Below are 13,886 nucleotides of genomic sequence, written 5' to 3'. Positions count from 1 at the left end.
TGAAATCGCTGTAATAGCGAAGTGACCGTTGCCCATAGACATACGCAATTGCATATGCGTTGTCAACCTTTAAACAACGAAGGAGAGGATGCACAGAAAGAAAATATTTTCGCTTCTCATGCATCCTCTCATCTGGAAAGTCCACTTCCCATGCTTTTCTTATACGAAAAAGGGTGGGAAGGGAAACAGGACTAAAATTAGACCTCCAAGACATAAACTAATCAGACGAAAGGCGGAATTGCTTCGACCTGATGTCTGTCTTCTTTGTGGTCGTGGTATTTCATCGGGCGAGCCGGGACAATACTACCACTGTCGAAAATATGTTATAATGTCGTCAACAAACATTACAAATGTGTTTTTTAGTTATGTTGAAGCTGATATGCTTTGTATAAACATTAGGCATGTAGTATGCTTTTAGTTATGACGCATATCTTAGATCACATCATGATATCAATGTTATGATGCATTCTACATTGTCTTAGGATAAACAACAGTCCTGCGTCATTGTTTAAAGATTCTAGAAGACTATTCTCTAAAATCTTTAGACATTGTGTCACTTTTAAACTAACTTACTAATATAAATGCGAAAGTTTAGATGGATGGATGTTTGTTTGAAGGTATCTCCGGAATGGCTCAATTGTTTTTGATGAAATTTGGCACAGATGTAGGTCATAGTCTGGAAGAACAGAGGCTAATTACGTATTTATTTAATATCGCGCGGACGGAGTCGCGGGTGACAGACAGCTAGTAGTTTATAGTTGATGGTTGCTTTTGTATTGTTCAACTTTAAATGTAGTACATTGGCAAATTTGTTAGCAAGTGTGACAATAAGCACAGACATTGCTAAGCATGTAAATGAAGTATTGAATTATTGCGGATATCCATATATGAAGGTAGAAACAATAGGTTCACTGCACTTCCGTTCACCGCGTGACGTATTACTGTGACGTCATATAAACTGTTATGTTTTCGTGGCTGGGTATCTATAATAGGACACCGACAATCTCAAAACTCAGGGAAATTTTATCTGAAATACAAATGAATAAATGTCCTCTTTCCCTTCCCATCGTTTTTCTTGTAAGGGAAGAATGGGAAGTGGAAGTGGACTTTACGGATGAGAGGATATATGGGAAGGGAAAATGTTTTTTTTGTGCATCTTCTCCTCCGTCGATTAAAGGTTGGCAACGCATATGTCACTTCGCTATTTCAGCGATTTCAGGAGGTCGCTCGCTCGTTTACCACCTTATGATTTAGCGGATCAGGCATTATCTTATTCGTTTCTGACATCCTACAGGAGTATTACAATTTACTCGACTTAAAGTTTCATACTAAGGAATGATCCTTGGATCGAATATTGATTTCGGTTTCTTGTGTACGTTCTTTCTTTGCAAAAAAGAGACTTGATAAGTGTTGTTTGTGCAGGAGTTAGAGAGTGAGTTGGGCGAGCTGCAGGACAAGTACGAGAGGCTTGAGGAGGAGTGCTGCGAGCTGGAGGAGATAGAGAATGACACGCGCTTGCATTGGCAACAGTAAGTGATACTTTAGCTTGTGCTAGAAGCTTGAATTTCCGTTAGGCCTACGACTGTGATTCTCAAAGTGAAAGACTTGACGGAGATGTACAAAGATGGAAAATGTAGCTGGGATTCCTCAAACCAACAACATTTTTAAAGGGGGCTTTTGAAAGAAAACTTTGGAAATCTCTGGTTTACAACAATAAAGGAATCGTACTATTCCCATCGACTACAAGATCGGTTATCCCTAACTATTATGTTATTGGCGCTTCAAATATTGTTGGTTAGAAATAATAGAACTGGGCACTATTTTGTTGTGCGCAGGCTAGAGATGGACTACGAGCTGTGCACTGCGCAGCTGCGGGACATGACTGAGCAGCGCGAGTGCTCACGGGCGCAGGCCGAGCGGCTGATGGCAGAGCTCAGCCAGCGTGAGTGCGCACTCAAGGGTAGAGAGGTAAGCTACAACTAATTTATAGCGATACAAATTACAATCAAAGTAAACTTACTTTTCGACCACAAAATTAAAGAAAAAAAATTATGGCATTTAAGTTTACGATTTCGTTTTTTCAGTTGTTTTCTTAGATAAAGTGAACTGATATCTTACTTCTTACTAATATAAATGCGAATGTTTGAATGGATGGTTGTTTGATTGAAGATATCTCCAGATCGACTGAACGGATCTTGCTGATGAAATTTGGCATAGAAGTAGAACATACTCTGGAAAAACATATAGGCTACTAATTATGTTTTTTTAATACGCGGACGGAGTCGCGGGCGACAGCTAGTTGAAGAATAAATGTAGATAATGTCTATATGAGAAATGGTGTTTTACTTTAGAATTTATGTATTATAGTTAGGTTTTACTTGGAAGGAATTATGAACAGTGAAGTGTATGTTTGCAGAAGGAGCTGACGTGTCGGCTGCAGGGTCTGGAGCGCGCGGTGCCGGCGCTCATCGTGTGGAATGTGATGCAGGCGCTCGACGCACATCTCTCACCCGGCGGCAAGGTAACTCGTCTTCTTTACTACATCTTACTAATATTATAAATGCAAATGTTTCCATGTATGGATGGATGGATGGATGTTTGTAAGAAGATATCTCCAGAACGGCTGCATGGATCTCGCGGAAATGAGGCATATATGTAGAACATATTCTGGAAGAACACATAAGCTACGGACAGAGTCGCGGTGTAATCTATAGGTGTAGATTATAATTAATTAAAAAAAAAACAACTTGACAGAACCGTTACTGATAAATGAAGGTAAAAATGTTATTAACTTATAGCAAAGTAAAAATTTAAATGAAAGAAAAACCGTTTTTTTACTCAATTAGCCACGATTTTAAATTCTATATTTGAGAATCAATTTGATGTTCCTTAAGACCTATATATGTTTTATATTATTTATAAAGTCCTGAGCGATTATAAAAGATTGATGTTTAAAAAAAACTCATAGAAATATCAAATTTTATCACAAGCCAATGTATGTTCCAGCGTATCCTGATGTCCCGCATGGGTCCACTAAGTCAGGACTCTAAGAACGCCATCGCGACCTTCAGGAGGAGCGCGGCCACCAGCTCCGGACCCCTCGTGCCCTATCACAACCCCTTCACCACCACTCTGGAGACACAGATCAACCTGTAAGTTATAAATAAAGAAACACACTCTAAACCAACACAAACTTCAAAGAATATACAAAATCATCTTCATATTTTTTTATATAGTAATGTTAGTTTATCGTTAAGCGTGAGTTTTTCGGAATAAAAAATCCTTACCTGATAAGAAAAGATGGGAAGGGAAAGAGAACTAAAATGAGGCATTCAGACCAAACATTTTCATACTTCCATGTATTCATATTATACACGTATACAAAGAAATTTATATATACTAACTACCGCTCGTGACTCTGTCTGCTCCAGATTAAAAAAATAGATTACAACCGATTCTCACTTAATAAATAAAATAGTTAAGCAAAAAAAAATAATGCATAGATCATTGAGTTAAAATCAATTTAAATGTTTTTTTTGTAACAGTTTATTGGCAGAGAAGAGTGAGATGGAGAAGAAGGCGAAAGAAGTAAAGGAGTCATTCGAGAAGAAAGTGAGACATCTGGAGGAACAGTTGGCGACTGCGCGCAGACAGCTGAGCGCGGCCGAGTGCGGCGCGGAGGTGAAGCGGGAGAGAATAGAACAGAGGATAGACCAGCTCGAGAAGAAAGTCAGAGAAGAGAAGGAAGCTGCTAGTGTGAGTTTCAAGTTTAATTTTTCTTATAAATATTACCATATTATTATAAACGAATATGGATTGGAAAAGAAGTTTAAAATTCGATCATTCTCGTAACGGTTTTTGTACCTTTTTAAATACAATTATTCCATAGTTAATAGTTTATTCCTGGTTAATCTTATACTAGCTGACGCCTGCGACTCTGTCCGCACGGAATTAAAAAAAAACTTAATAAATAACCTATGTGTCCTTCCAGACTATGTTCTACGTCTATGTCAAATTTCAGCCGAATCCGTTTAGCCGTTCTGGAGATACCTTCAAACATCCATTCATCCATCTATCTAAACAGTCGCATTTTTAATATTAGTAAGATTATGTCTGCTTTGAAAAAATGTGAAATAGTTTGTAAATTTTTGTGAAAATATAGTTTTTTTTTTAATTTCCAACATATATTGTTTTGCAGAAACCAATCGACGCTACAACAGACAGCAGGCTGCGGAAGCTGCTGGCCAGCGAAGAAGAGCTGAAGAGTCGCGTGGCGGAGCTGGAGCGGCGCGAGGCGGCATACCTCGAGATGTTGGCGCAGGCTGACGACATGTGGGCGGAGATGGAGGGCGGGTACAAGAAGAGGATACAGGAGTCGCACGCCACAGAGACACATCTCAAGGGAATGGTCAGTTAACTACGTCATATATTCTACCTACTCTTTTCTTTTAGGTTGGCGTCGTTATAAAATGGTGGCAGATCTGTAACTAATCTTCAATGATGTATTTATATCATCATCAGCTCACTATACGTCCTCACTGAGGGCCTCGGAGCCTACCCAAAGTTAGGGTTGACTAGGACACAGTCAACCATGCTGGCCTAGAGCGGGTTGGTTGAGTTCAGATATATCTTTGAATTACTTCTCAGATATGTGCAGGTTGCATCACGATGTTTTCCTTCACCGTAATAACGTCATATGTAAACACATGTATACATATGTAAACACATTGATGTATGGCCGAATTCGAACCTAGGACCTTCATCTTACAAGTCAAGTGCTTAACCCCTGAGTCACTGACACTATCAATTTAAGTTCATTTATCTAGAAAACTATTACTAAATGTAAAATCCAACCATTATTATGAAAGATGTAATTACAGATAAAGAAACTGGAGAACGAGAAAGATCAGACCAAGAAGAGTGTAGAGCCGATGAGGAAGAAGCTGAGGGAGGTGGAGGAGTCGGAGTCAGCGATGCGGATTGCGCTGGAGAAGGCGGAGAGGGACGCGAAGGCTCTCAGAGCTCAGAACTCCAACCTCAGCAACATGTACAGCAAGGCGGAGGCTGAAGCTAAGAAGTCTGAAGCCGCTTTCAAAGCTCTCGATGCTAAATTTAAGGTAAAAAAAAACTTTGTAACCGTATTTAGGAAATTCAATGCTAATTTTAGGTATTCGTCTTATTAAAATAATTGCAAAGATGTTGAAACTTTTGTAGGATGTTTTTAGGATATCATAAAAGATTTTATCGTCGGTTTCCGAGACCAATATCCTTATGTAAAGAATATTGTTATCTCTGTTTTGTTATAGATATTGAGAGCGATGAAGATATGTTCTATACATGTTTTTGGTTTCAGAAGCCAACAATTAGGTTCTATATAATAAATGATAAGTTATATGATAAAAAATAGGCTACAAAAATAATCTTTTGTATATATCGTACCTACTTAAACAATGAATTCTAAATTAGTTAATCCGCAAAAAAAATAAACGAAATTCTGTCACAAAAATGGGGAAACTCGCGGTTAAATCAAGTATGAAACACGTTTTATCCTTTACAGAGAGAAATAGATCAACTGCGCAGAATGAACAAGCAGCTGGATGAAGATCTGAAGAGTCACAGAGAAGTGTCGCGCAAGTCAGAGGTCAACTTCCTGGGAGATCTGGACTGCATCAGGAAAGAACTGAACAGAGCTTGCAAGAACAATCAAGAACTTGAAGTTACCAATAGCGAATTAAGAGAGGAGGTAACATTATTTTTAAAGCACTTTCTGAGAAGAAAATACAGTTGAAATTACGTGAAATTCAATATTAAAGTAAGAAAAAGCTATTCTTAAAAATTTCTAGCTATAAAATAATTATTTTTATCCATAAATGATGAAAAACATAAAAGGATACAATAAATTCAAGAAAAATGTTTTTAAAATAAATATGGGTATTTTTAAGTAAAAACTATTACGATGTAGTTAAAAAGTTTTTAAATTTTACGTACATTTTAATATATATATATTAATATTATTATAATATATGTATGTTCTTAACTTCAATAGTTTAGTTCGTGTAGTATTTAGTACTTAGTTTGTGTGATTGGGTTGCTTTGGTATTATTATGTTTTAGAATATGGTTATAGCTTTTTAATATCGCGGGATTTCATTTAAAATCGGAAATGTTTATGGTTTTCTATAACTCTATATGTAACTTAATGTTACTTTTATTACAACAATTTCCAAAGGAAATCCATTAATATTTCAGATTAATTTAATAATGCTTTGCGGTTAAAGGCTTTGCATGTTTGCTTTCGCGTTTAATAAACGGTGCATCGAAGAAACGCTTGGAAGAAGATTATACGAGACGTATGTTCTAGGTGGAATCTCTGGAAAAGCAGCTAGCGTTGACACAGAAAGCTCTCAGCCAATGCAAGAGGAAGTGCGATGAAAAACTAAAAACATTAAGCCACGAACTATCCATAAAGACGGAGGAACTCGAAGAAATGAGAAGCGAATCTATGCGACAGTTCCACGCGTCCAGAGTTGATTTAAAACCTGAGAGGACTGAGTACGTGGATGAAGGTTACACTATATACAATGCTGTACCAAAGAAGTCTGATTACGGAAGAATGCACCATAGCATGAGCTTCATAACTTCGGAATCGCGTTGCAGCTGCCCCGCCATGAGGAGTCAACTGGTCGGACAACTGATCGAGGATTTATTCGATAGAATGCATAATACCACAGATGACGATCTCGGCAGACTGTGCGAGGAGATCGGGTCTACTGAAGTGACTGCCGAAACTAAATCCAAGATCACTAACTACCTTCTGATGGCTATCTCCAAGGAGCTCATCAGGTCGATAGGAGACGCGGATGCGAAGACTGAAACAGAGGTAAGTGAATTTTGATATTTATGTGACTAATTTTGTTACTTACAGCGAAAGTCGTATGTCTCTAATTTTGACTAATGGTTGAGGTAAAATGTCATTAATAATCTTAATATATTGCACGCAAAATTATGTTTTCATAAAATCCAATTATTTGACAATTTTAGCATATTTTTATAAACAAAACATTGCGTTTATCTTTATCATCGTCATCATGCTATTATTTTAATACTGCACGCTTCGACATAAAAAAACACATTTCAGTGCAATATTTTTGTTTAGTTGACACGATCATTAACCGATATGAAAAATACAATTTAATAAATACAGCAGCACAAACATTAGGTTCAGGTTAATGCGAAATTATTCTTTAGTAAGACTCTACGATGATGATGATATAAGCAAAAAAGTAATGAGATTGAATGTGGATGGCTACAAGGATAGAGGAAGACCAAAAAGTATGGAATGACTGTGTGAAAGAGGATATGCGTAAGAAGGGGGTAGACTCGGATATGACGGCTGATAGAGATGTATGGAGTAGTACATACTGTGCCGACCCTCGATAGGGATAAGGGCAGGTTGATGATGATGAGTTAGACTCTACGATCAGCACACTTCTCGTAGTTGTTAAACTGGATTATAAAACAAAATGAATCACTTGACGACGATTCCTATGGCATTTGTGAATTCGTTGTTACAAAAAAAAGTAACGTCACCTTTTTGATTAGTAAGAACCACAACCCATCTAATTGAATATTGTAAGGATTTTTTCTGGTTATTCTTTCTGACAACAGTGGTAGTGGTAGCAGCGGTCACTCTAGTCAATAACGATATGAAGATAAGTTGCCTTATAAAAACCGTTTGGCTGTAGGATAATAATTTAGATCTAGTAGGTGTCGTTTACTTAGACAATGCGTGTGTTGTAGGAGTGGAGACGAGGCTTGTCGTCGCAGTCAGGATGTGGTCGTGGCGGTGTGTGCGGTGTGGGCGGAGCGGGGGGCGGGGCGGGTGGTAACGCGGGGGTGGTGCGGGGCGCGGCGCGGCTGGCCAGTGTCAGCTGCGCGTGCGCCGCCGCACGTCTCTGCGCCGCTGCGCCCGCGCTCGCTGAAACTGTCAACATCTGTCAAGAGGTACGCATTGCGTCATGTGACGAATGCAACTGTGGTTAAACTTGGTTTCAATAATTATTTTTTTTTAGGAAGTTTTGGAGCACGGAGATGTTAAAATAATGGAGGAGCAACTGGCGAATGCCATTGAAAGTATTGTTGTGAGTATCTCTTCGGTTTGTAACGTCTTTATTAAGTTCATTATTATATTTTAATATGTTTTATATCTATTGCAGAATTGTCCATCCTGTGCGTTGGGTACAAACTCAATAGTTTGGAGCACGGACGTATAGTCACAAGTATGACTTGTTGTGTAAGTTTATTTATTTATTTTTAGTGAATAAGAAACATTTGAATGCAAAAATAAAATTGCGTTGTCGTAAGCTTATACGTCCTCATTAAGGTGCTCGGAGTCTACCCTAAGTTAGGCATGATAGTCAATAATCAACTACGTTGGTCCAGTGCGGGTTGACTTCACACATATCTTTGAATTTCTTCTCAGATATGTGCAGATTGCATCAAGATGTTTTCCTTAACCGTAAATACTTACTTTACTTCCTGCCTCGCACAGCAGCGTTGTGGAATGCTCTGTCCTCGGCGGTATTTCCAAACCGCTACGACTTAGGGTCCTTCAAGAAGCGAGCTTATCACCACCTCAAAGGCCGGCAACGCATCTGCGGTTCCTCTGGTATTGCTGATGTCCATGGGCGTCGTTGAACACCTCGGTGTTCCCGCTGCTCGTTTGCCCCCTTCTGTTATAAAAAAAAAAAAAAAATAGCAGTAACAGCGGATAAACGTGCCTATGAAATTCAAAAATCGAAAACAAATCGGTATAACATATAAATTTCAGTCGCAAAATTGCGCTACCGACTTTAATAGGTTAAAAGTGTTAATATTCAATCACCCCTATCTTAGGGTAGGCTCCGAGCCCCTCGGTGGGGACGTATAGTGAGCTGATGATGATGATTGTGTTAATAATTATATTTAATTTGTTTCAGGTGTTTACCTCCACCGACCTCAAACTGGTGCCTTCGTAGTTTAGCGTATTAACGTGTATATACTCTGTACCATAATAATATAACTTGATATATGTTAATTATATGGAATAATTTATGTAAGCTTTAGCTAAACATATCGAACAAATCGTACCTTCAAATCGATTATAAGTTAACGAATTATTAAATGTTTCTCAGATGTTTTTTTTTTAATTTAACTTTCCGTGCCAATCGTGTTTTGACGTATTTCTGTAAATAATTTGTTATATTATCTGTGAAACGTTTATTTTTAATAACGAATCGAAAATGATGTTTGTAATTCTTGTCTAATTCATTGTATTACATTTTTTTTAATGACGAAAAGATTGATGAATTAAATAATTATTTAAAAATTGTTTGTTTTTTAATTCGTATCCTTTTTATTAGTTAATTTTTAGTTGTAGAATTGATTTCACATTTAGTTAGTTTTAAGTAATAATGTTCTAGATAACTCGTAATTAAATTTTAATTTAGTATTTTTTTTAATAATAGACAATATGTTAGCGGTTTTTGTTTGTTTTACTAGTAGCAAAATTACCCGTGGGTTTCTGACACAAAAATCCCCGTTTAAAGTATATTGTTATCACTGTTTTGTTAAAGATAAAAGAGAAGGACGATGTATTTTATAAAGAAAGACCAAAAGGCCTCGGAAACCCACGGTGAGTCATATAATTTAATTGAATTATAGATAAACAATAACCATCTTTAGACCTTATTTTAAACATGATTTGATGAATACTAATAACATATGCGAACTTATTTTAATTGATTATTACAATTTGGCCTTTTCGAAAATTGGTCAGTTTTTTTTTAAATCGAATCCTTTAAAAAGAACAAATGTCATTACATGCTGTTATCAATTCTGACAGACATCAAAAATTAACAAACCAGCACGAGATATAAATTTTTCCGTTTATAATTTGAAAAATGATATCATTTAAAAAAAGTTAAACGGTTTCGGTGAATTTTATTTATTTTCCAACAGGCGACCTCATCCTGCTGCCAAGAGTCGGAAAAAAATAAAAAATGTAACCAAGGTCAGGCAATCAAGAAGAATTATCATAAAAACTGCATTCCAAAGTACTAGTATACAATGTCTGACGAAGCGAAGACGTTGCAATCACAGATTCTGTTCGGTTCATCACATTGTTCGTGCAGTAGTTGCGAATCAATATTATGTTTCGCAAAAAGAAACAGGGAACTAAACAAATGCAATTGTCCCACATGCCAAGAGTTAGGAAGTTGCTTATACATAACTAAAAATAAAGACGAAGAATGCTACGAGAGTTTAAACGTTCCAACTGAAAATATACCATGTCATATAACTAAAGAGATTTCTGTTAATAAATTTAAAACTCCAACAACAAGAGGAAAGATTGATAACAAAAATATCGTAAGTATAAGACTATTTAAAAGAAATGTCATAGTGCAAGCCAAACCGCAATGTTACGATATACCAATAATGAATAAATGTAAAATAAATTCAACTACCAATGAAAATAACGACGTAAAAGAATATTCTCCTATAACTTACATCGTTAATAAAGTACTCACGACATACAATGATATATCACTGAGAGATATTATAGAAAAAATAAAGAAAGTTTATAAAGCCTGCAGCTGTAAAGTATGCGATTGCGTTGCTAACGATATAAACGTATGCAAATGTAAACCCTGCGAATGTATCGAATGCAAAAGTTACTTGAAAGACAATGATGATGAGAAAATCAGCAACGTTTTTAATTATTATCCAGTCAACGATGAAGCGAAAGAAACTTACAGTGGTTACAACCGTAATACTAACGATTCATTGAAATTACACAGCAGTGTGTGTAGCTGTAAACCTTGCGATTGTGAACTATGTAGAATGTATACTATCAAATTAAAAGAAAGCATGCAATCTTACTTAAAACATCCAGAAGTAAATGAACCGCTATTTTATAAAACGAAATCAAGCAAAAATATTGATAATAAACAAACTGAAATATGTTCTTGCAAACCTTGTCAGTGCATCAAGTGTATGTCACCGTTCAACATGCCAAATAAGGTTGTTGTCGGATCTGTGACAGAACATTTGCAATCTACCGATTGTACGTGTGTACCTTGCGATTGCGCCGATTGTCGGAGCGCCATACCCTCCACCTCACCACATCTGATGAGAGAGACCTCTACCGACATGGCAGAGACGACAAATTGTCGATGTGATATATGCTTTAGTCATTCTTGTCGACAAACAAGAGAAACTTGTGGATGTGAGAGTAGAAATAGTGTTATAAGTAAACCATTCGAAAAAGACACCAAAGACATAGACATTCATAGAGCGCTTATTACTAAAAGTAAAGGTAAAACTGACCAAATCGAACAAACTTGTACTATATCTGTATTGACAAAAATAATAAAAGATTATAAAAAGAGGGAAGCTAGGAAAGCTAAGAAATCTAAGAGTGAAGACACAAATAAATGTTTAAAATGCAATAGCAGAATGAGATGTTCCTCGTCTCTATGTGAAAAAAGTCATTACTCGACACATCACGTGAAAAAAATAGAAGTAACAAAATGTCAATGCAGTCCTTGTGAATGTGATATTTGTGAAAAACTTAAAACTGTTGACAACGGAGTTTGGAAATCCGTGAAATTCAGATCGAAATGTTTCTGTGACGTGTGTCGCTGTATTTACTGCGGTGGCGAGCTGCAAACTCAGAACGAAGCCGACAATGAACAAGATAGACCGCAAACATCTCACTGCGGAAAAAAGTCTGAGAACACATCCACTTTTACAAGTCACCAGTCTATGTATCCTGCTCTTTTGTGTGAATATCCAAGACCTGTCAATGAAAATGCACCAATGTATAACAGCAATCACTACGAAAGTGATAACTTATTTAAATATACTTGCGATGACTGTATTCGTATGGTAAACGGAGATAAAAATGAAATTAAACAGATCAATTCCGATCTATCTGGTTCATTTTGTAGTTGCCGTGCTATAAATAGTTGTCATGAACCGAGCCATAATTTGTGTTCTGCTGAAATGCTAAATTTCTATGAAAGTAAAAATTCTTTATCCGATAATAAAGTTGTCAACAATTTTGTCAATGAAATCATGCAGATTGATGAAATTAAAACCAATGTTGAACATGAAAATCAAAATGAATCATCCAATAGTTTCGATTCTACATCATGGAGTTTCCAAGAGGAACAAACAAGACAAAATAATTCACAAATTTCCTTAAAGAAAACGAGCGAAGCAAATGAAAATACTATTCAAAAACAAGAAACAGAAGTCAACGAACCTTGCGTATTCTGTGGAACTTTCACTTTAAATACTTTCAGTACGAATACTGGCCACAAAGAAGGAATTCAAATAATTCGAGAATGTTTTGCTAAAACTAATTTAGCATTGTTAAATGATTTTGATGTAAACAAAGAAGAAAATGAAAACAGTATCTCAGAAGATTCCGATAATGGTAATTTGGATGAGAATACTCAAGACAGTAAAGATGAATTTGAATATAACGATGATTATTTTGAAGAACGAAGTATTTTGTTTAAAGCAAAGTTATTGACATCGGAGCTTTTAAAAATGCTATATGAGTTTCAAAAAGCAAATAAAGATTTTGATGCATTTAAAAACAATTCGGATTACGATACTAAATCAGAAGAAAATCATAAAAATTTACGATCTAGTCAACTGGGAAATATGACACGTCAAGATTTATTGCAAGTTTTATCATTGGAAAGCAAATGGAACATAAATGGTGATACTAAATTACAAGAAAATATTACTAATATAGAGAATTGTCAAGAAGATAATGTACCGTTCACAAATTTTAAATATTCCTGGTCTAAAACAGTTTTAGTAAATAAAAGAAAAAATCAAATCTTTCCATGTTACAGTAAAACTGATTTGACTAATGATTTAAACGAATTTAACTATAGTGAAACTATTTACACAGAAGAAAGAACTGAGTTGGGTTTTAAAAAAATAAATAACAATTTGGCTGGAAATATAAACTATTTAACCCGTGCTGAAGACTTACCTAAATTTAAACAATCAAGTATCATTGAAAACGAATTTTCTGATAACATGCAAGATTGCAATAGAACTATAAATACAGTGAAATATTCAAATTTTGAAGCATTAAATTACGCAGACATCGTGAGTGCAAAGAAAAAGAAAATCTGCGACGACAATCGTCATATTTTAATTGAGAATATACTTCAAAACACTAAACACGAAGTGAATTCAAAGTAAGTTGTATTTTAAAATAAAAACACGAAAGTAGAATTACGAAGATATGAAGGTACAGTTAAACAAGGATATCTGGCCTGACGTGGTAGGCGCTGCTCGGTTAGTTCTATCAGAAAATATGTAAAACCTACATGGGTAGGTTAATGGCATAAAAGAAAAAAACATAACAGCTATAGTACAAACAGAACCTTGAAACATTTGTAACAGCTAGTGAGCTATCAAAATTTAGTTTGACTTATACCCACCCGTTCAAATATCCTTGTCGATCTATACTTAGTTTCGATTCAATTACATAAATAACTAAAAAACTGACTGACATAAAAATTTAGCCAATCAATCTTTTATGTTCTTTCCAGATAAAAGATATGCACAATACAATTTCATACAACCAAATATCTATGAGAATAAAATGTGCCGTCTAAAAGTGCCGTGGTCCATTAAAATGAAGATTCAAACACCAATAATAATTTAGATGGTTTTTACATTATAAAATAATAAATACACGATTTAATTTAATTTATATTTTCAATAATAGAAAAGGATCACCCTTGTTTTCAAAATTAACGTACCCCTTACCTTACGAAGTTGATTAGAACATAAAAACAATGATCCAATTCAGGC

At 35.8% G+C, this 13,886-nt stretch overlaps 2 protein-coding genes across 2 annotated transcripts in view; both read left to right on the top strand.

Annotated features, from left to right (window-relative positions):
- Positions 1-9,292, top strand: part of Pif1A (PFTAIRE-interacting factor 1A) — a 90,370-nt gene extending 81,078 nt beyond the window's left edge. The window contains exons 11-23 of the mRNA XM_013317925.1: positions 1,423-1,529; positions 1,836-1,968; positions 2,417-2,521; positions 3,007-3,152; positions 3,546-3,756; positions 4,199-4,408; positions 4,881-5,117; positions 5,558-5,743; positions 6,361-6,879; positions 7,800-8,003; positions 8,072-8,140; positions 8,216-8,292; positions 8,978-9,292. Of these exons, the coding sequence (XP_013173379.1) occupies positions 1,423-1,529; positions 1,836-1,968; positions 2,417-2,521; positions 3,007-3,152; positions 3,546-3,756; positions 4,199-4,408; positions 4,881-5,117; positions 5,558-5,743; positions 6,361-6,879; positions 7,800-8,003; positions 8,072-8,140; positions 8,216-8,272 (2,184 nt within the window). The 3' untranslated portion in view covers positions 8,273-8,292; positions 8,978-9,292. The remainder of the gene's footprint in view (positions 1-1,422; positions 1,530-1,835; positions 1,969-2,416; positions 2,522-3,006; positions 3,153-3,545; positions 3,757-4,198; positions 4,409-4,880; positions 5,118-5,557; positions 5,744-6,360; positions 6,880-7,799; positions 8,004-8,071; positions 8,141-8,215; positions 8,293-8,977) is intronic.
- Positions 9,293-10,106: 814 nt separating this feature from the next.
- Positions 10,107-13,781, top strand: LOC106122071 (uncharacterized). The gene is made up of 2 exons (XM_013317922.1): positions 10,107-13,264; positions 13,622-13,781. The coding sequence occupies exons 1-2, from the start codon at positions 10,107-10,109 to the stop codon at positions 13,623-13,625; spliced, it is 3,162 nt and encodes a 1,053-aa protein (XP_013173376.1). The 3' UTR covers positions 13,626-13,781.
- Positions 13,782-13,886: the final 105 nt, after the last annotated feature.

This window comes from Papilio xuthus, unplaced genomic scaffold (genome assembly GCF_000836235.2).
Source record: "Papilio xuthus unplaced genomic scaffold, Pxut_1.1 DF826933.1, whole genome shotgun sequence".
NCBI lineage: Eukaryota > Metazoa > Arthropoda > Insecta > Lepidoptera > Papilionidae > Papilio > Papilio xuthus.
The sequence above is the reverse complement of the archived record's forward strand: the minus strand, read 5'-3'. Positions and strand labels throughout refer to the sequence as shown.

Bases quoted from the DNA above. Each gene is read 5' to 3' on its own strand.
- LOC106122071 (XM_013317922.1), top strand. From the start codon at position 10,107: ATGTCTGACGAAGCGAAGACGTTGCAATCACAGATTCTGTTCGGTTCA.